This window comes from Palaemon carinicauda, chromosome 26 (assembly GCF_036898095.1).
Source record: "Palaemon carinicauda isolate YSFRI2023 chromosome 26, ASM3689809v2, whole genome shotgun sequence".
NCBI classification, from domain to species: Eukaryota; Metazoa; Arthropoda; class Malacostraca; order Decapoda; family Palaemonidae; genus Palaemon; species Palaemon carinicauda.
The window spans coordinates 87,167,893-87,190,895 of NC_090750.1; the positions used below are offsets into that span (position 1 = coordinate 87,167,893).

The following is a 23,003-nucleotide window of genomic DNA, read 5'->3' on the forward strand; positions in this document are numbered from 1 at the left end:
TACTGGTACGTTTCACAAAACTCATCCCTCTACCCCAATAGAAGTACCGGTACGTCCTTGCAAAATCAGTTTTTTTTTAATTTTTTTGCATATTTTTGATAACTTTATGAGAAACTACAGGCATTTTCCAAAATAATGAGACCAACCTGACCTCTCTATGACAAAAATTAAGGCTGTTAGAGCAATTTAAAAAAAATATATTGCAAAATGTGCTTGAAAAAAAAAACGCCTGGGGGTTAAGGGTTGGAAAGTTCCAAATAGTGTTGGGGGTAAAAGGGTTAAGACCCAGGAATTCACAGCATTAATTTTTGTATTGCTGAATAAATTTAGTTTCCATGCTTATACTGTATAAGTTTACATATAATGTAAAATTTTCATATGCATAAACAAGAGTAAAAGGAAAAAACTGGTAATTAGTGTACAGTACATGAAATATGTCCAATGGTGCCGAAGGGAGTAGAAAAATTGTACATAAGCTATGCCCAATGGCGCTCAACGGGTTAATATAGACTATCAGTTGTCTGTAATTCACGAGTTGTAAGTGTTCAAATTTTTTCTCTGACATTCTTTTTTTTTTGTGAAAAGTGTATGATGTTGGGCTTTGAAGTCAGATTGCTCGCCATACACTAGCATGCTTTTATTGTTTTGCTAGTTTTTGTAGTAGAAAGATCTAATGTTTAAGAATTATGCTGATGTGTAGAATTTGATTTAAATGGTGTTGCCCATTTTTTATGGAAGCTTGTTTTTACTTATGACAGAAATGTTTTTCTTTTTATCTAAAGCTTTGACATTGGGTAACAGAATCAAGTATAGTTTTGGCACCAACTTCATTATTTTTTATTTAAAATTGATGCTTGTGAATTATCTGAAAAATAATATATGTTACTACCATTTAACCCATTATTTCCTATATGGATATATATTTTCACTTGTTTGATAATGTTAAATTCTAGAAAAATATTCAAATGCAGCTTAGGATTTATGTGTGGCAATTTGATTATTTTAGTTGTGTTGCAGAGAGATGTAGCTTTGTCAAACCTATAATGCAATTTTGTATTTAATTTTATATAAAAGCTCTGTAGTGAGCTTGCATGGTAGTGAGAGTGTGCGCATGGCAGTTGGAAACTTACACTGCTTGCAACTAATAACTGTATTTACTAAAATAAAATGCTATTTATTCATGTTTGCATTTTATTATTAACCTTTTTGTTAATGTACCAAGAAAATATTGGCCTTCATCCTTCAGAATTTGAAGGGAAGTATGTTTTGATGATATCGAAGGTAAATCCAAATTTTTATAACCTTTATCAATTTTGATTGTTGTTGATTCGCTGGAAATGTGGCTGTTAACACCTTGCTTCTCGTAGGCATGTAATTTTGCCCTCTTATTATTTAGCTCAATTGTGTTTTGCCGTTTCTGTTGAATATGCGTTGTTTGGATTTTTCATTTTGATTTGATGCAGTGTACTGAATTTAGATAATGGGTACCCAATGTTGGAGGAAGTTTGGAAATTAGTACTACAGTGTATTACTGTTAAAACTTTTTGAGTTATACATTGTCTTGTGGGTCCTTATATATGTACTGTATATGTGGTACAGAATAAAACCTTGGTATTAAAGTCTTGCTTAGGTTTGTTATAATACTGTATTACGTCAATGATTAACTTGTAAATTCAGTTCATTAGACAGAAGTTCAGTCCTCCCTTTTACAAATTGCAATTGGCCTTTTAAATTATATTTACAGGTGGGAGGCATAGTAGGAAGGTGGTACACTAATTTTGATTTTTTGTTCAAGTTGATCAGTGAAACTTAAATGCTGTAAGAAATAAATGAACATCATATTGATCATTTGAGAAATTATTTTACTATAGGTAAAGCGATATCTACTTATTTGTTGTGGACATTTTTCATTTATACAGTAGAAGAATATTTTCCTTTGTATATTGATGAAAACTTATTGTATTGTTTACTATTGTAGTATAAGTTAATAGAACTCGATAGTATTCCTAAAATGAACTTGATTTAGTTGTTCCATGAATTTTCATTTGGTAGAGAAGTGAAAAAATATAAGTTGAGAAAAGAGATGAACTGTTCACCATAGTACTGTACTATGTAAAATAACTGTAAAAATACTGCAGAAATCTATGGAAATAATTAGATTTGATGAAGATTATAACTTTGATAGGTGGAACTGTCTTGGATACAGGAAACTGCTTGTGCGTGTATATCTTAGTCTATTTTAATAAAATTTACATACCTGCAAATAACACACTTTTACAAATTCAACAAATAACATACTTTTACAAATTTAAATCAAGATTTATAAAAGAATTGCTGAAATTTGTTCCTACGCATATAGAAACCTTTCGTCCTATATAATGGGGAAATGTCGAACTGCCATTGAATTGTTGATAATGTACTGTAGTTGGTAATGACATGTGGTAAGAGTTCAGGAAAGCCCTGCCCACTTGCTGCTCTCTCGACTGTTGGATCTTTTCTTACATTGTGTGTGTGTGTGTGTGTGTGTGTTTTTTTTTTTTTTTTTTTTTTTTTTTTTTTTTTGAGCGTTATCGCTTGGAAGTGGAAGCGCACCGAAAGGTAAGCATGTCGTGAAATGGATTTTATAACTATGGTGATCCCTGTGTAGTGCATTGTCAGTGAGTGTTACATGTGCTTCCCTTGTGATAAAAGCCCCAGTATAGTGGTTTGTGTTGTGGGAAGTGGGGCTATTGTAGCTTCCTCTTCTAATGGTGTGCAGTTATTATCAGTCGCTGAGACTTATTCCTCAGTGACAGCAAGGAAGAAGTTTTAAAATGTGAAGTAAGGAAAGTTTCCTCTCTCTCTTCCTCATATGCTCACCTCTTCTCCCTCCATTTTCTTTGTCAGACAATTCTTCCTTTAGAAAAAGACAAAGAAGATAGTCATGTGTGAAGGCTTTTCACTAAAAGTTCTTGGGACTTCTAGAAATTGCAACCAATAACAAATTCTAAAAATAATTTATATTTTTTCTGGCTATGAAAAATAGAGTCTTTTAAATGAAAATTTCCAACTTAGCCACCCCTCTCATTAATAGGCTTAAGGATAAAAGTGGTTTTGTTACTGGCGGGTCAGCGCAACTTCCCCTCGTGCAACTGGTCATTACCAACTGCCATGTTAATGATAAAATGGCCGTTCCAGCGCCACTGAAAATCCATCCCTGTCTAAAGGACTCGGGTCTGTATAAACCTGTACGTAGACAAAAAAAGAATTACCTTTGAAATAAAAATAGAATTACAGTACTTTTAAAATTTGTTATATATCAAAGTTACTAATATAAAAGTAAAATAGGAAGTATTGAAAGAACAAGAATTTTATACCCGTAATTTGAATTTAATGCAGGTTAAGTATGAGAATATGACCAACCCCATATGATATATGAATTTTATTTACATGAAGTAGAGAGTTAACATGTTTAAAACCATCTTGTCTCTTGTAGTTCAATGATACCAATGTAAGTACCATTTGCATGCTAATGACACGCAAATTGCACGGATCATTCGACTGAAAATATTTTAGAATTGCCATCAAATTGCCGGGATGGTAGTATGGGAACCATAATTAATATACAGTATACAAATAGTAAGATGTAATAAAATCCCAATACTGTAGATTACTTTGCCTTCAAATATCATAATCATGAGGTTTTACCCGGAAAACATTAATGGATTTACATTGCTTAATGGATATATTGTATATTAACCAGACAAGTAGAAATTAGGATTATATTACAATATTGTGAAGCTAAACTCTATCATTTTCAACATTGATTATTTGGTGATGATAATTTTTATGCTACCAGTTGGTAAGTCATCACAAAGCTGAACTTAAAATGGAAAGGCTTTTCATATTACACAATTTTTTTTTGTTAGTAAATATAAAGAAACTTAGGTAGATTGTTTTCCATAATCACTCCAGCAGTATTATATTTATTTAGTGCTGTGATATAAAACAGTTTATATTAAATATTTAATCCCTAGTTTTCATGGGTATTTTATCAGTAGTATGCAAAAGAATTGCCTTTTTAAGAAATTCTTGAGAGATTAACTACTTTAATGGGCTTCTATAACATGGAATTCAAGTACCACTTGCAATTCCATCCCATGCTCACAACTTCGAGGTTGTAGTTTAACAATCAGAACTAATAAAACCAAGCATCCAGTTAGAAGATGACTAGTTGTATCAAGCAGAAACATATATTTTTTTAATGCAAAAGGCAATGAGATAGTTACCCAAATGCAGTCATACCTCATGTTACTTTTTTAATTTGACCTAAGACTCATAAATTATTAAGAAAAATTACTCAAAACAATTTATACCATAAAAAAATCTACCTGTACCTTATATACCCTTGTAAGTAACCCCATATTATCACTAATATTATAAGTTGTGTAATAGTTCATCTTTTTCATTGTCTTTCTATCAAGTTTGTACACTTTGATTGAAAGTGTAAACAAAAGATTATATTTTCCTTATGATACAGTAATTTCTTAATCAAAAGTGGCACTAAGTTGAAAACAACTTAACTAAAAAGTTTTAACATGAGGTATAACTGTCTTTACTTATGACCAAGCCAAAAGAGGGCAAAAAGAAAGAAAACAAGACAGATAGGGCTTAGCCAGTAAGGAATCGACAGACTTGCCTCTCAAAGAATGATGAGTTAAAAGTCGGGGAAAGCAGAAGCAGTCCGAAAATCTCGGTTTGACTGTTAAGGGAAAGAAAAGCTTATTGACCCCTGCAATCTGGGTATGACACGTTGCCACGGTAAATTTGTGAAGAGGCTGTTTGACGAAAGGGGTAACTCATCTTCAGAGGTATCAGCTTTTATGATGGACTATTTAGTGTGTTAGAATAAAAAGGCAGGAAGGTGACTGGCTTGGTGTAAAAGTGTCAGAAACAAGGGAGTGTTTTGTCTATGTTTGTTTAATGTAAAGTGAGACCTGGGTACAGAGTTGTTCAGTGAAAAAATAAGTTATGAATGGAGTGGGAAATGGTTAATGTTTTCAGATGAATAGTAAAAAAAAAAAAAATCAGTGAAAAGGTTTGAAATTGTTTTCAAGATGAGAAAGTTTAGGGTAAATGGAACAAGGTTATGAAGTAAATGGAAACTAGAAAGATAGTGTCATGAATGGCAATACAGTTGTTGAAGAATAGAAACAATTGCTTTATGTAGGTGTTTTTGGAGTAATTATAACAGGACGAGAGACGAGGTGAGTCACACAATGGTCAATGTTAAGTAGCCAAATACTTTCAAAAGATTAAAAATGTTGTAATGTCTGGGGTTTAGAATGTATGAAAATTTTTTGAACCAACATTCCTTTTCGAAAGGGATGTACTGGTCATGAATGGAAATGAAAGAGTAAAGACTGAAAGCTGAGTGCTATGATAAATGAATTTACTTGCAGGTAATGTTGTAATTGAATGTTTTTTATGATAAATTTGTTTACAATATAATATTTAAAATCATTGTTAATTGCAATTCACTTTGAAAATATCTAATCTACAAAAAACCATCTGTAGTATAAAGAAAAAAATCTGAATTTTGATTTATTTGCAGCGTTCTGGCCCCGAGATGGATCCGTCCGTATATTCTGCCCTTGGCGTGGATGGGGCATTGGACAAGAAACAGTCAAAGTTTACCCACCAGGCCAAGGATAAAGGTTCTAGCTTCTTTTCCACCACAGTCACTTCATCTGTTTCTTCCTCACCAGCTGCCACCACATCCACAACAGTTTATTCTTCTTCTGTGTGCTCATCTACCACCTATACAAGTAAGGAGATGGTAGCCGGAAAATTTTCTCATAAAGGGGCTCAGGACTCTTCTCAGATTTCCAGGAGTATAGAACAAGAAAACACTATAAAAAATAACGCTCAGTCATCCAGTGTTGGAAAGAGTGGGGCTTGTTGTGAATATGAGGATTGGTCAGAAACTGGGGAATACTCTTGTGAGACTATGATTAAAAAGTCAAGCTTATCATCTAATTCAAGTGCGAGACAATTATCCTACAGAGTAGGTCAAAATAGACAGTCGAGTGTATCGACTCCGTCAAGTCCGAACCTTAGTGATTACCAAAGAAATTATGGAATAAAGTCTAGTTTAGGTATTCATAGTTCAATGCTGGACATTGAAAAGAAATCTGCTTCTTTAGGAGGAGGCAATGTGAGAAACAAACCGACTCTCCAGCGAGAGAAAAGTGGTGGATTCCTCAATATATTTAGGTGGTTTAGGAATAAAGACAAAAAGAAGAGGTCATCCTCCATTGATCGGGAGAGCACCAACAGTGGGGGTAGTGTCTGTAGTCTCACCAGTGCAACAAGTAGTTTTTCATATGTACCCATTATGAGGAGTAAAAGTGCAGATAACAATAAGATGTCTAAAAGAGGATTAGAATATGGCATATCAAGCAAATTACTAACTCAAGAATTGTCATCAGAGAAATTGAAAAGGAGTGTTAGAGATGAAGAGTTGAGCAAGAGGCTTTCTACTATCAGTGCATCTTCAGACTCATCTTCAAAGGGAGGCTCCCGTAGTACCACCATAAGTCGTAAGAAGAGACCAGCTCCACAGCCTCCAGGATCTCCAAAAAATAGTGAGTCTGGATCTTTGAAGTCTCACAAAAGTTGCACAAGCCTCCCATCCAGAGATGGTAAACCTGCTGCATTAATTGATGAGACCTCAACAGGTATAAATATTCAAGGTCCAGATGGAAGGAAGCTTCAGAAGTCAAAGAGTGAAGGCCTAATTTACAATAAAAGCAAGCGAAGAGCTCCTTTACCTCCACCTCATTTGGTTGCAGAGCGAATGAGAGCTCAGAATTTATGCGACGGTAACCAGAGGGAGATTCGGGAAATTCACAAAAAGCGCCAGGCCCCTGCAGTCCCTACCAAAAGGGGAAATCGTCCTATTAGCAATGTATCTAGCATAAGTTCTCTTTCCCAATCACCATCTTCAGCCTCTACTACCTTGAAGTCTTATAGCAGCAGTGTGACTTCAAGTGAGACCACAATTAGTCCTTATTCTACTGAATCTTTTAGGTTAGAGAGTGGTTACCTTACCCAAGAATTAAAATCTTCCTCAAGCCCAAGCATTCCAGAAGCAACAAAAATGAATCTTTCTCCCCGTCCCTGGTATAAAAGGAAAAAGAAGCAAAATAAAGAAACTAAAGACTTGAAAGATGTCATGAAAAAAGAGAGAGTATATGAGAGCTGGATGCCTGACATCCAGTTCTCTCGTAGTAAGATCAGTTTAAGTGGGAGTTTCAAACTTGGGAAAAGCTCAGATGAAGATACTTTGAAGAAAACAAAGGAAGATGAGAAGAAAGAAAAGAGAAAATCTCAGGTATCACTCCTAGCAAATATTAGCGAGTTGGATCGAGCTGCGACTGAACAAATGCAAAGAGAGTTGGAAGAAAAAAGAGCAAAGAAAGAGTTGTATGATAGCAAATTTTATAAAAGTAGTGAACCTCATATTCTAACTCAAACAGATTTTTTGCCAGGAGCAAATGAATTCTCAGATATGAGTACTTTAAGTTCAATTGGTACTAGTACAACTTTGAAGTCTACTTCTAAAGCAGAGAGTGACGAGGACCTTTCACATAATGATGATGGTATATATGACAATGTTAGACATCCCGAAGAAGTTAACATTACAATGCAAAGTTATAGTGAGCAAGCAACTCTAAAGATAGAAGAAAGAAGTAACTCATTAAAAGAAGTTAATTCTGCATGTGGTACTCAAGCTGCAGGGTCTGTCCTGCAGAGTCAAGCTTCAAGCTGTGACTTAGGCGATACAGATTCGACTCCTACTCCACCCGCGCGTCATTCTCGTGAATCTCCACTACAGAGGGCTTCTTTTGATGCAGAATTATTTTACAAACTAGCAAAAGATACCCAGAATGTTTCAGGTGGCAAGTTAAAGGCATCACCTGTTGTAGCCAAAGATCAAAGAAAACAACAGAGTGATGACGATGATGACCAACCTCATGAATCTCTATTGAGTCAGTTTCGAAGGCAGAGCAAAAACTTTGGTCTTCGAATGAATAACTTTTTTTCTCCCGATGTTTCTACTATACTTGAAGCATCTGAATCTATGACATCATCAGCCACAACGCCAGCGGATGACATCTATGAAGATCTTCCAGTATCTTCTTCAGTAGGAGACTGTGGAAGAAGAGACTCTATTCAAGAGGAGCTGCACAGTGAAATAAACTACGATTTACGACTTAACACATCTGAAGCAAGAGAAATTATGAAAGAATTAGCTGATGTAAGGCAAGAAATTGCGAGAATAAATCAGCAGGAAGAAGAAGAAGCAGCAAAGATGAAGGAAAAGAAAAAGTGCAACAAGATAAGGGAAGAAGTCTTGAAACTCCGGGAAAGAGATAATTTTGCCCTATGGCAAAATGTCATGAAAAATACGACAGAGCAGCCTGAAGAAAATTCACCTCTTCCAGTTGATGCAGACTACAATGAGCGCAAGTTGAAATGGGTTTGTGAAGTGTGTACTTTAATCAATTTACCTTGGAGGCTGCAGTGTGAGGCTTGCATGGTGAGGAGACCACTGAATCCAAAAAGAGTCGAGGATGACAACAAATCAGGAACAATGGACCATTCAAGCTCACAACCAAGTGTTTCGGGTGAAAGTCCTGTGACTGTAATTCATGGGGAAGAGAGTCCTGATGACAACAAGGAAATTGATGAGGCAAATGTTGCACCAACTGAGGCTCAGTCCCTGGATACTGGATCAAAGCTTACAGATAATAAGAAAAAGCGTGATATTAACTGGGAAAGGGAGCTTAGAAAATATTTCATGACATTTGATGAGCATGTCAGAGGAGTAGGTGAAACAGCATCAAGTTCACAGGCAAAATCATCAGATGCCAAAGCTTCAAGTAATTCTGCTGTGGAAAGGGACACTTCATATGGAAAGATCACCAAGAATTCAAAGACAACAAAACCTTCACCTGTGAATGAGGTCAATGCTACAGGTGCAAAACCAAAGACTATAAAGACTGTGCCAATAGACTCTTCAAATTACAGAGATTTTGATAATGAACCAGATTTAGAGGAACTGAGGCATGCCAGAACTGCCAGATTTATGAATGGTCTGAACAGTTCTGAGAGTATAGAGTTGAATAGTGCTGAAAACGAAACCACAACATGTGAGAGAAAGTCTATAAAAAAGAAAAAAGTTAGTTCTAAAGGCAAAAAAAGCAAGTCTTTAGATAAAGAATATTACAAAGGACCTGATGATGAAAACACAGTAAATCAGTCATCTACCAATAATACTTCAGAACAGATGAATGGTACCTCTGCAAATGGTTTAGCCAATGGAACTGAAAGTTCAGAGGACAAAAGCTTTTACCTCAAGAATTACCGTAAGCCGCTGGTAATGAAGCCAAGTGGTGTTGTTCATAATGTTGTCAGCATTTTTAATCAACTGGAAGAATTACAGCAGGTTAAAGAAAAACCCAAAGTAACAAGAAGGCGCTCTTTCAGTAATGTAATTGGTAGGACTAAAGCATTCGAGCAGATGACCTCAGCTAACAATAGTCCCGAATTACCAAGAAGTCAGAAGAGTTTCAAGGAAAGCCCAAGTTTTCCAAGAAAAAATGATTTAATGAGAGATAAGGACATTGTTGCAGCCATTGCAAAGTTTGATGAAATGGCTGCAATGGCTGAGGTGGAGAGAATTGAGAAGCAGAGGGTAAAAAATGAGATGTCCAGAAGGAAACCAAAGTTTTCCTTATTTTCCAATAAGAGGGAAGTCAAGTCAAATGAAAATGGTAAGGCAGACATTTCCAAAACCTCAGAGGGTTCATCTGTTATGCACCCCTTGAATAATCTACAGAATGGCAATCATTCCAATACATCTACAGATGCCATTGTGAGAAATGGAGTGTTGCACACTGAAAACAGGAATCAATCAGTGGCAATAGGATCTGGTACTTTTGAGCTTATTCAGGCCAAAGACTTTGAAAGTATTGAGGCTCAGCACAGTGAATGTTCCTCTCCCACTGAATCAAAGAGTACAACAGTCCCTGTATCACCTCCCACAAATACCCAACTGTCTGTGGTTGTGCCCCAGATTGTTATAAACACCGCTCAGGACCAAACAGCTCCTCTCCTTTTAAATAATGATAACCTATCTTCCACAGCTAGCACAGGAAACGAAAAGAAAGAACAAAGCCAAGATGAAAAACAGGAAGTTGAAAGATTAAGTCAGCAGCTTACTGTTGCTGATGGCATTGCTAATTTCAAAGGTAAGTTTTATGTGGTAGGCATGTGTTGACTCTGTAGTAGTGTACAGTAGCTTTATTTCTTCCTAAGCAGATACAAACCATCGACCTTCATGTAGGGAGTATATTTTAGTGCGAAAGCTGGACATCTCTTGAATCGTTTAATGAGCAATCAAGTGATAGGTGAGAGCGAGGGTGAGGAGCCGTGCCCCATTACCTGTCAAAGTCTCATGTTTTTGGCTACCTCAAGTACGAATGTATCGATAAGCCCTCAAGTGAACTTTTTTTTTTTTCTTTCAGGAAGTGAATATTGGCTGTTAATTGTTATTGTGAAGCAAGACACTTATTTGTGGGAGAATGGACTTTATGTCCAGTGTTTTTTCTGTTAAACCGGTTGTAGATCCACACGCTTTCTGTGCTCTTGCTAGGACCACAATTATTCTCAATCATCCCTGTGTGCCAAGTGTAGGTTGTGGTCTTGCAGTGGCATGTGTATGCCTTGGGGGGAGGAAGACAGCTTTCCTTCTTCCTTCCGCTCATTAGGTTCATTTGCTTTCACTACTTCTGCGTTTACTCTCCTGGCTCATTCCCACGGGGAGTGTGCGGCAGGAGCAAGCAGCCCTTTTACCTATGTTGGTGGGTTTTCAGGTTTTGGCGGCCTGTGGAGTTCCTGTGTTTGCTGCACCGTAATGGAGGTTGGGGGCTCCTCCAGTTTTGTTACTGCTGATTATGAATGTGACCTAAGGGGGTTTTTGTCCTCCTTAGGTCTTTAGGTAGGCTCCCCAGTGCCAGTGTCTCCTTGGTGATGCCAGTGATGAAGGGTGTGTCAGTGTGTCCCCAGTTTCAGTTTTTTGGCAATGTCCGCAGTGGCGTCCGGGGTCAAAGGACCTGTCCCTTGTTGGTGTGTGTGTGTGTGGGGGGGGGGGGGTTTCCCTGTGCATCTTCCTGACCTAGTTACTCCTGCCCCCTTTCCCTGTGCTTCATTTTGACTTTTTTGGCGGAGGGGCTGTTGGGCGTCTGTTCCCCTGTAAGTGTGACTCGCCCTTGCTCCCACCTGTCACTTGACTACTCTTTAAACGATTCATCGGACGTTCGGGTTTTGCTCTGAAATATAGACCCTGCATAAAGGAATAAGGTTTGTATAGCTAGGAAAAATACAAATGACTAAAAATTTGATATATTTAGGATTCATGGGAAATGTACTTTTCAGTTTATGGGAACATTACCTTTAACCATTTCCATGACCTAAGTTCATCACTAATGAAGAATGGAGACGATTGCACTACACTATGACATTTTTGAGGATTAAAATGTTTTTTCATAGTAATGTTAATTCATTGTTTTTGTTTTGAATATTGAACAGGTATGATTTCTACAAGTAAAATGCATTTCTTCCTGTAATGTTGTACTGTACATAAAATGTAGGTTGTATTGCAAATCACTTTGCTGATGTGTTATCTAAGCAGATTAACTAAAATAGGTTCCAGTGCTTGGCCTTATGGCCTAAACCTTGTAATTAAATCAAAATAGTCTGTTAGACAACTTTTATTACTTGAAGATTTGTAGGCTACAGTTTGTTGGAAATTCCAGGAATCAGCTTTTATAGTACCAAATTATGACATGATAAGGATTACTGTATTACAATAATTATTTGTATTTCTTTAGAAATGATGCAGTCAAGCATTTATTGACTTTTTCACATACATTGGCCTTTTTGCTAGGTAATTTTGTTTACATTCTGATAATTATTTGGCCCCAACGATATTCTGAACTGAGGTAATAAAAAAGATTGAAAGGATAGAGATAAGCAATTGTAATGAATGCAGATTTTATGTTGACAATAGATGAAAATGGTGTGAAATACTAATTTGAATGCCATTTAACCTATTGATATAAACATTTGAAACGGTAGTTTAAAAGATATGGACAAGAAAGTATTTATTGCATTGGATTCTATTAGTGGACTTGTGTACTGAATCCCTTACTTTGGATGGGGAGTAGTGATATCAGTGCAACTGCATCTTACAGGATGCAATGTAGGTATTTCTGAAGGGTCTTTGCAACATTCCTTCAATGCATAGGTGCACCCAATTTTAGTCATCTACTTTACCTCCATTCCTGCTTACTAGTCTCCATATTTTGCCAGTCTCATTTACCTTTTACTTTACAGTGTAACTGGGGTTTTCCTCTACTTTCCTTTATGGTGTTGAAGGGCCTCCCCAACCCCATCACGTTTGCAATTTTAAATATTTAACTTAGCCGGTGAATATATAGCTGCAACTCTGTTGCTCGACAGACAAAAAACTGTACAAAAAAACTCGCCAACGATCGCTATACAGGTTGCGGGTGTGCCCATCAGCGCCAACTGTCGGCCAGATACCAAACTCCATGTAAACAAAGACTCAATTTTCTCTCTGTCGACGTGTCGACAAGACGTACTTTACTCGCTGTTGAAACCTGGAGTTTTTCCCATCATCTTTGGTGAAGTACTATATTCTGGTTTTGAGCTTTCGCTGTGCAGGGTTTTTCTTCAAATAAATCCTTGAACTCTTTTTTGTATCGGATTCATTGTTGATGACTTAGATCGTTTTTTTGGAATTTTCCTTTGACCAATTCAAAATGGCTGACCTTTCACAAGTTCCCAAGTTTAGAAAATGCAATGCTAGAGACTGTTCTAGGCGTCTTCCGAAGGCTTCTCTCGACCCTCACACTGTTTGTTCCAATTGTCGGGGTAAAACCTGTCAATTGGAAGATCGGTGTGAGGAATGCGTGGGCCTTTCGGAATTCGATTTTATCGAATTTGAAAAGTACACACGCAGGCTAGAGAGAGATAGAATTAGGAGAAGTTCTTCTAGGTCGATAGATTTTTCCTCTAATCATGCCCCACAACCTATTCCTTCCCCTGTAGTGGTTGTTCCTAACCCCCCTCCTAGCACTCAGGAACCATCGATGGCTGACATGATGCGTGCTATCCATGCCCTGGGGGAGAGAGTTGAGTCCCTTGCAAGTGACCGCAATCAACTCATGGCGGATGTTAAGGAGCTAAAGTGCCAAAGTGCCGCGGGAAGTGATAAAGTGCCTAGTGAAAGTGTTGTGAACAGTGTTGCGCTTGAGGGTTCGTTTGTTCGTGCCTGTCGTCCTCCTAGTCCGGAACCTCTTGCAAGCTCCCAAGTCCAGGGGAGAAGCAATGTCGTACGACGCATGGGTTCGAGAGGCCTTGATCAGCGAACAGACGTTCCCTCCATGGTATCAGGCGTATCTCCCCAAGATCGCCCCTACCTACGTAAGACGAGAGAGCCCGTTTTTACCTCGTCGTCTGAAGGTGTTTCTCGTAAGAAACTTTGGACCAAGGTCTCACGACCTTTAAAGCGTAAATCGGTCCCTTCAGGACAAGTCCAACGTCCCGGTTGTAGCCACTGGGTCAGTTCGGACTCGTTGCCGTCATCTGATGACTGCTCACCGCCTAAGAGAGGCAAAGCGGTACCGCTTCAGTCGCTAACCCCGTCTGTCGCCGCACCTGCTCCCGTAGACCCTAAATGGGCTTTGCTGCAAGACATGCAGTCCAAGCTTACGTCTTTGATGCAGGACTTTCATGCGGAGAAGGTTGCTGCTGTACCTTCTGGCCAACAACCTTCCAAGCGATCGGTTGTGCGTCCTGTTGACGCTGAGGTAGCCTTCTCGCGTCTACCAGTTGAGGTGGTTCCTCCACCGATGCGATCCAGTGTGGGTTGCCAGCCGCACGTTGACGTTAAGCGACGCTCGGAGGTGGTTGTTGACGTTCAGGACGTTCAACAACCATCAGAGGTGACTTGTTTTGACGCGGTGCGTCAACCTCCGCAACCCGGTGTGGTTTCCACTGCTCAACCCAGACGGTCTAGACAGTCTCGGGTGGACGCTGTGCGTCCTCGCGCTCCCATGGTTGTTGACAGTTCACAGACTGTGCAGCAGTTCCATGACGTTGCGTTCGGCTCCGTCACGCATGCACCAGTGCGACCGGACTCAGCGAACCAGACGTTGCCCACTCCGTTGCCGTTTCCTCATCAGTTTTCGGATGAGGAACTATCTGATGAGGATGTTGCTGAACAACAAGACGATCAACAGTCAGAACTGGACGAGCCCAAGTCAACTCAACCATCTTTGGACTTTAGAAAAATCTTGGCTGTATTCAAAGAGTTGTTTCCTGACCAGTTTATTTCTGTGGCTCCTCGTTCTCCGCCGTCAGAGTTTGTATTAGGCATGCCTTCTACCGCACTTGCCTTTACTAGACTCGTCCTCTCACGCTCTTCCAAGAGAGCTTTGCGGCTGATAGGAGACTGGTTAGAGTCCAAGAAGAGTTTAGGGAAGACAGCATTTGCCTTTCCCCCATCTAAACTCTCTTCTAGATCGAGCGTCTGGTATGCCACGGGAGAAGTTCTCGGCTTGGGAGTTCCTGCCTCTGCCCAGGGCGACTTCTCAAGTCTTGTAGACTCTCCCCGCCGCCTTGCCATGAGACGCTCGAAGATTTGTTGGTCACCATCAGACCTGGACCACCTTCTGAAAGGGATCTTTAGGGCTTTTGAAGTCTTTAACTTTTTAGACTGGTGCTTAGGAGCCCTGAGCAGGAAAATCTCTTCGACAGATAAAGATATTTCTTTGCTCATTATGTCCTGCATGGACAAGTCCGTCCGTGATGGGTCCAATGAGCTAGCTGCCTCATTCACGTCCGGAGTCCTGAAAAAGCGAGAGTCTCTCTGTTCGTTCCTGTCTGCTGGAGTTACACCATGCCAGAGATCTGAACTTCTCTTTGCTCCCCTTTCCAAGTGCCTGTTTCCAGAAGTCTTGGTAAAGGAAATTGCCGCTTCGTTAGTTCAGAAGGACACTCACGATCTGGTTGCGTCCTCAGCTCGCAAAGCTCCCCCTTTGCCTTCATCTTCCGCTAGACCGAGGATAGACACTCCAGCGTCTCGCTTTATTCCGCCCTTTCGTGGCAGAGCCTCCAGCAGAGGAGGTGCTCGTGCCGAAGGGAAGCGAGGGAAGAGGAAAGGATCCAAGTCCTCTAAGGGCAGAGTCTGACTGCCCGCAACTTCAGACAGCAGTGGGAGCCAGACTCAAGAACTTCTGGCAAGCCTGGGAGAGGAGAGGCGCAGATTCACAATCTGTAAAGTTACTCAGAGAGGGGTACAAAATCCCTTTTGTACGCAAACCCCCTCTAGCAACGTCTCCCATCGATCTCTCTCCCAGGTACAGAGAGGAAGAAAAGAGACAAGCCCTGAAACTGGAAGTGTCTCTTTTGCTAGAGAAGGGAGCGGTGGTCAAAGTCTCGGACCTTCAATCACCAGGATTTTACAACCGTCTCTTCCTAGTTTCAAAGAAGACAGGAGGGTGGAGACCGGTGCTAGACGTCAGTGCTCTGAATGTCTTTGTCACAAAGACGAAGTTCTCCATGGAGACCACAAAGTCAGTCTTAGCAGCAGTCAGAAGGGAGACTGGATGGTCTCGCTAGACCTAAGGGACGCCTACTTCCACGTCCCCATTCACTCAGACTCCCAGCCTTTTCTGAGATTCGTTTTCGAAAATGTGGTCTACCAGTTTCGGGCCCTGTGCTTTGGCCTAAGCACAGCTCCTCTCGTGTTTACGAGGCTGATGAGGAATGTGGCCAAATTCCTCCACTTATCGGACATCCGAGCCTCCCTTTATTTGGAAGACTGGCTTCTCAGAGGCTCTTCCAGTCGTCGCTGTCTGAAAGATCTCAAGTGGACTCTAGATCTGACCAAGGAATTGGGACTCCTAGTCAATTTGGAAAAGTTGCAGCTGGTCCCATCCCAAACTATTGTGTATTTAGGGATGGAGATTCACAGTCTAGCTTTTCGGGCTTTTCCGTCGGCCCCCAGAATAGATCAAGCCCTGTTATTCATCCAGAACATGCTGAAGAAGGAACGCTGCTCAGTCAGGCTGTGGATGAGTCTGGTAGGGACGCTGTCATCCGTGGAACAATTTGTGTCACTAGGAAGACTACACCTCCGTCCTCTTCAATACCATCTAGCTTTTCACTGGAAAAAGGACAAGACGCTAGAAGCGGTCTCGATCCCGATTTCCGAAAAGATAAAGTCTTGTCTGACTTGGTGGAAGGACAATATCAACCTAAGAGAGGGTCTTCCCCTGGCTGTTCAGACTCCCAACCACGTTCTCTTCTCGGACGCATCGGACTTGGGCTGGGGCGCGACACTGGACGGTCGGGAATGCTCAGGTCTGTGGAACTCGAGTCAGAGGAGCATGCATATCAACTGCAAGGAGCTGTTGGCAGTACATCTGGCTTTGGAAAGCTTCAAGTATCTCCTTCGAGGCAAAGTGGTGGAAGTAAACTCAGACAACACCACGGCCTTGGCGTACATCTCCAAACAAGGAGGTACCCACTCACTGACGTTGTACGAGATCGCAAGGGACCTGCTCATCTGGTCAAAAGGTCAAGACATCTCACTAGTAACGAGGTTCATCCAAGGCAACTTGAATGTCATAGCAGATTGTCTCAGTCGGAAAGGGCAAGTAATTCCAACAGAATGGACCCTCCACAAGGATGTGTGCAAGAGACTTTGGGCCACTTGGGGCCAACCAACCATAGATCTCTTTGCAACCTCGCTGACCAAGAGGCTTCCAATCTATTGCTCCCCAGTCCCGGACCCAGCAGCAATACATATAGATGCCTTCCTCCTAGATTGGTCACATCTGGATCTCTACGCATTCCCACCGTTCAAGATTGTCAACAAGGTACTGCAGAAGTTCGCCTCTCACGAAGGGACAAGGTTGACGTTAGTTGCTCCCCTCTGGCCCGCGAGAGAATGGTTCACCGAGGTACTTCGATGGCTAGTAGACGTTCCCAGAAGTCTTCCTCTAAGGGTAGACCTTCTACGTCAGCCTCACGTAAAGAAGGTACACCAAAGCCTCCACGCTCTTCGTCTGACTGCCTTCAGACTATCGAAAGACTCTCGAGAGCTAGAGGCTTTTCGAAGGAGGCAGCCAGTGCGATTGCTAGAGCAAGGAGAGCGTCTACCATTAGAGTCTACCAATCGAAGTGGGAAGTCTTCCGAGACTGGTGCAAGTCAGTTTCTGTATCCTCGACCAGTACCTCTGTAGCTCAAATAGCTGATTTTCTCTTATACCTGAGAAAAGGACGATCCCTTTCAGCTCCCACTATCAAGGGCTACAGAAGCATGTTGGCATCGGTCTTCCGGCATAGAGGCTTAGATCTTTCCAACAATAAAGATCTTCAAGACCTCCTTAAGTCTTTTGAGACCACCAAGGAGCGTCGTTTGGCTACCCCTGGATGGAATTTAGACGTGGTGCTAAGATTCCTCATGTCAGACAGGTTTGAGCCGTTACAATCAGCCTCCCTGAAAGATCTCACTCTTAAGACTCTTTTCCTGGTATGCTTAGCCTCGGCTAAAAGAGTCAGTGAGATTCATGCCTTCAGCAAGAACATCGGATTTTCGTCGGAAAAAGCCACCTGTTCGCTGCAACTTGGTTTTCTAGCCAAAAATGAGCTGCCTTCTCGGCCTTGGCCTAAATCTTTCGATATTCCCAGCTTATCGGAGATCGTAGGCAATGAACTAGAAAGAGTCTTATGCCCTGTTAGATCTCCTAAGTACTATTTAAAGCGTACCAAACCTTTACGAGGCCAATCTGAAGCTTTATGGTGTTCAGTTAAGAAACCATCTTTGCCTGTGTCAAAGAATGCTCTATCATACTTTATCAGATTGTTAATACGAGAAGCTCATTCACATCTGAGTGAGGAAGACCGAACTTTGCTTAAGGTGAAGACGCACGAAGTTAGAGCTGTAGCAACTTTCGTGGCCTTTAAGCAAAATAGATCTCTGCGAAGTATAATGGACGCAACCTATTGGAGAAGCAAGTCAGTGTTCGCGTCTTTTTACTTGAAAGATGTACAGTCTCTTTACGAGAACTGCTACACACTGGGACCATTCGTAGCAGCGAGTGCAGTAGTGGGTGAGGGCTCAACCACTACAATTCCCTAATTCCATATCCTTTTAATCTGTCTCTTGAAATGTTTTTAATGTTTTTTATGGGTTGTCCGGAAGGCTAAGAAGCCTTTCGCATCCTGGTTGATTTGGCGGGTGGTCAAAGTCATTTCTTGAGAGCGCCCAGATTAGGGGTTTGATGAGGTCCTGTTGTATGGGTTGCAGCCCTTGATACTTCAGCTCCTAGGGGTCTGTCAGCATCCTAAGAGGATCGCGAGGCTCCGTAAGGAAGACGTACTTATAAGGCAGAGTAATCGTCTAAGTCGACTTCCTTACCAGGTACCTATTTATTTTGTTTTTGTTATTTTGATAACTTCTAAAATGAAATAAAAACTCTTAGCTCATAAAATGTAAACATATTTTACTGGTCTCTACCCACCACCCTGGGTGTGAATCAGCTATATATTCACCGGCTAAGTTAAATATTTAAAAATGATATTTTAATTATAAAATAAATTTTTGAATATACCTACCCGGTGAATATATAAATTAAATGACCCTCCCTTCCTCCCCAATAGAGACGCAGTGGGACGAGGAGAAAATTGAGTCTTTGTTTACATGGAGTTTGGTATCTGGCCGACAGTTGGCGCTGATGGGCACACCCGCAACCTGTATAGCGATCGCTGGCGAGTTTTTTTGTACAGTTTTTTGTCTGTCGAGCAACAGAGTTGCAGCTATATATTCACCGGGTAAGTATATTCAAAAATTTATTTTACAATTAAAATATCATTTTTCATAAATCATTGTATCGGTTGTGTATTACCCGTCATTCACAGACGCAATCTGTGCATGCTGCTGAGGTGTAAAGTCTTTGTGTAATTTCAAACTAATCTAAAGTTGAATTATAATTTCTCATTCAGTACAAATCCCAGGCATGGAGAGTCATTGTCATTTTTATATATGCAGTAGTAATAACATTACAATGCAAAGACATAAAAAGGTAGTACAAACCATAAAATACACATCCTGAATAAGACATAACAAGCGTGTTTATGCCATAGCCTTTAGACCCCACATACTTTCTGGCAAAGTATTTATGCTCTCACTTCCCCTAGATGAGTGGTCAAATATTTGCTAAAATATCACTTCCTGGTTTGAAACCGACAAATTTACTCATCTTGGGTACTATGTCTACTCTACAGCGAAAGAAAAATATCGGTATCCATGTTAGTGGATTACAACTATCAAATCATAATAGTGCATTGTAATGATTTAACATTTACTCTCAACATTATTTGATAACATGACTGATTTAGATACACTGATTTATCTCAGTGGTGCCATTCATATCAAAGTATCCCTTCTAGTAGAGTGGCTTTCAGATTTTTGCTCTAGTTTTCCTCACAACTGCTCCGATTCAGTCATTTTCAGTAAATCAAACCCTAGACTCCTGAGTATGTTTCTCAGTACTGTACAGAATGATCAACTTGGCATATTTCAACTTCTCACTTGTGTCATATCAATCAGAGTACTACTTTTATTTTTTATATCTTTCAACTTAGATAAATAATTGACTTTGAAGGTAATTATTTGATCTTTATACAACCACAAAAACTCTCTTGAAAATCACATAGGTTATTTATCTTTAACGTACTTTTTAGTACTTCTGTAATTTAAAAATGATTTGTGATTTTGTAATCCTGAACCATATGTAAGTGATCAATCATAATAAAGATACTGTAATTTACTTGATAATATGGAGAATTTGTAGCTATATTAAATACTGATTATAATGTACATACTGTATAATTTATTACATTTTTTATTGTAATTATGTTTTGGGTTTTGCTATTTTGAAAAATAAACTTGGTGTGAATTACTTTAATAATGTATAAATGACATTTTATTGTATTATAATGTAGATTTGCTTTTCTTCATTCTTTCTTTATTATATTTCCAAGTACATTTTCTTACAGCAACTTTGAAAGTTGAAGAACCAAACCTAGGGCAGATGAACACCCTCAACATAAATCGCCTTCTAAGGAGATTGGAAGCTGCCATTTCATGTGGGAAACACGCTGAAGCTGCAAAACTTGCTCATGAGTTGGCAGAGTTACGAGTGTCTTGTTCTGTCATTCGCAATCCTAAAGACAAGATAAGCCCTGAGAGTGGAACCAATTCGTCTGCTGTTTCTACATCGCCTACATATATAAACAGTAGTTTTTTAAATTCTCAAACCAATGAAGCAGAGCTTCCAAGATCTCACACCCCTAATAGTAATGTGTCTGAATGTTTCTATGATGCTTGTGAAATGTTGGAAAATGAGGAATATGATGAACTTTATAATGATATGTCTGTAACTGACACTAGTAATAATAGTCAGACTATAAATATTTCACAAAATGCTGTCATATTAAAAGATCGTCTTCAAACATCAACCTCAGCCCAGTCCGTTAGTGGTAAAGATGATGGCACACATAGCATCAGGGGAGATAACCCAGTGGCAAGTGCTCAGCAAGCAGATTCCAAGGAAAACTCATACTCTAGCATAAGAGAAAATCGAGTCGATCCGGCAAGACGAGAGGTAAAGTCAGACACCATCAGTAAATTCCCTGATGGCCCAAACGATGTCAAAAACATATATGAAGATAAGGATTTACTATTTAAGTAAGTTACTGTAATTTTATTTTATAGATTATTTTTACTCATTTGAATAAATGCACAATTGTACTGAACTGCCAATCACAGCATGTTATTGGTTAATAACACGAAGAAGATATCTCTTATTTTAGGCCTGCTTTAGTTCTTAAAGTAAAGTCTTTTTAGCTAAAGTATAGTCTTCCTTGTAATAAGAGCTTGAATCATTTTTTCATTAAAGTATCCCCATTATAGTTGGAGCTCTTCATTTAGCTTTTCGACAAACCCATTTTTGTTCCTATACGTAATACTTTACAAACCTGAGACCTATAATAGGAGAATGACTTCAGGGAAGCTTTAATCGGCCATTAAGCTTTTAATGAGGTAAACATCTGGCTTTCGGGTGGCGTGGGAGGCTCCGCCCAGTCAACAAGTAGCGCTCACCTTCACTTTGGCTTTGGCAACCGTAGAGTAAATATGTTCTGTTCGGTGGTTAGCTGACATTATCAGTCCGTTTCGTTTGTCCTTTCTAGATTACCATTTTCTGTACTTGTGATGTCGGCTTTGAGGTTCAACATACAACTGTGTTCCGGCAAGTCCAGGAAAGGGCTGTGGCCAGTATATGAGTAAGCCGGAGGTCCACCTGTATAGGGACATTCCTGTTCGCGAGAAAAAAGAAGTTGTAAAGGGATTCTTCAAAGTCAGGTTTGGGTAGGTCAAAGCTGATGTCAAAGAAACTCTGAAGCTCCTTTCTCCCTTCTTCGGGTTTGAAAGCCGCGGCACGCTCTTCCTCTTCTCCCCCCGAGGCTTCTGCTGCCGGAGGAGGGAAGAAGGCTTTTCTCCTGCCCAAAGTACTCACACTGACGTAACTCTTGACAACCCTTGCAAGGACCTGGACCTGGGTGTGCTATGGCCAACCCTTGATATTGATGACACCCCTTCAGTTGGGAAGCGTCTGGAGGTGTTAGCTTTGGCTATGTCGCAGAAGTCTTCCCATCCCGCCTGCGGAGGAGAGTGGCTGAGGGCCTGTCTCCTGCAAAATCTTGAACTGTGGTAAAGGTTTGGCAATCCCCTACTCCAACTGCCACGTGTCAGGGGATGCCTGTTAAATCATTGGACAATGTGGCAGCTATATGGCACCTGGTTGAGTGGTAAAAGTCCTCAGAGACAGATACCACCTCCCGTTCATCCACTCTCTCCTTTCCTTCACTCTATGATAACATCCCATTTGTGCTCTCCAGAATTGCAAAAAACCCTCATCTTTGAGGACGAAGTGAAGGATATGATGGAGAAAGACGCGCTAAAAGTTGTCCAAAATGGGGCTCCTGGTTTATACAGCGATTTCTTTCTTGTAGAGAAAGTGACGGGTTGATGAAAACCGGTCATCAATGTCTCCCTTGAAAGTTTCTTCTACAAACTCCTTTCAGGATAGAAACGGCAAGTGTAGAGGCACACAAAGAGTTGGATCCAAGTCAGAGGGAAGTCTTGAGGGTTAAAGTGCATGATATTAGAACAGAAGTTACATCACTGAAATTTTGTAAGAATCATTGTTAGAAAGAGTTTTGGCTGCAGCTCAGGGCATACCAATTGATATTTACTAAACATTATCTTAAAGAATCCTTTTTCTCTTACCAAGATTACTGTACTGTGTTTTAGGTGCCTTAGTAGTGGTTGGCAATGGGGTTTAATGTAATATAAGTTGGCTTTTCTTTAGTTTTATTAATGGAAGTATTTAAATACTCTTATAGGGTATTTAGAAACAAAATCTTGAGCATAGGTCATAACCTTAGTTGTAATGGTTTGTCATCTATTGTATACTGTATCCACCTGATTTTCATATTGTACATGCTCACCCTCCTCCCCACTGACTAATGAGTTCAAGTATATAGGATATTAGCTGCAACTTGAGACTGATAAGAGTAGGTGAGGACAAGTCTTATAGACTGATAAGAGTAGGTAAGGACAAGCCTTATAGACTGGTAAGAGTAGGTAAGGACAAGTCTTATATCAAGTTACCATTGGTTCACTAGATGATGCCTTGATGGGCTGGAGGCAGGGAAGAACAGGAAATTTTTTTTTTGGGGGGGGGTGTAATGTCACTGTTACGTTGACCTCAGGAACAAAGCAATATGAGCATCGG

The 23,003-nt window shown here is 40.1% G+C and overlaps 1 protein-coding gene across 6 annotated transcripts in view; it reads left to right on the top strand.

Moving 5' to 3' along the window:
* Window positions 1-23,003, top strand: part of LOC137619669 (uro-adherence factor A-like) — a 73,484-nt gene that overhangs the window by 17,854 nt on the left and 32,627 nt on the right. For 4 of the 6 annotated variants that reach the window (XM_068349915.1, XM_068349912.1, XM_068349911.1 and 1 more), the window contains 2 exons: window positions 5,594-10,298; window positions 20,203-20,893. In XM_068349915.1, the coding sequence (XP_068206016.1) occupies window positions 5,594-10,298; window positions 20,203-20,893 (5,396 nt within the window). The remainder of the gene's footprint in view (window positions 1-5,593; window positions 10,299-20,202; window positions 20,894-23,003) is intronic. The other 2 variants (XM_068349913.1, XM_068349914.1) reach the window with 2 other exon arrangements.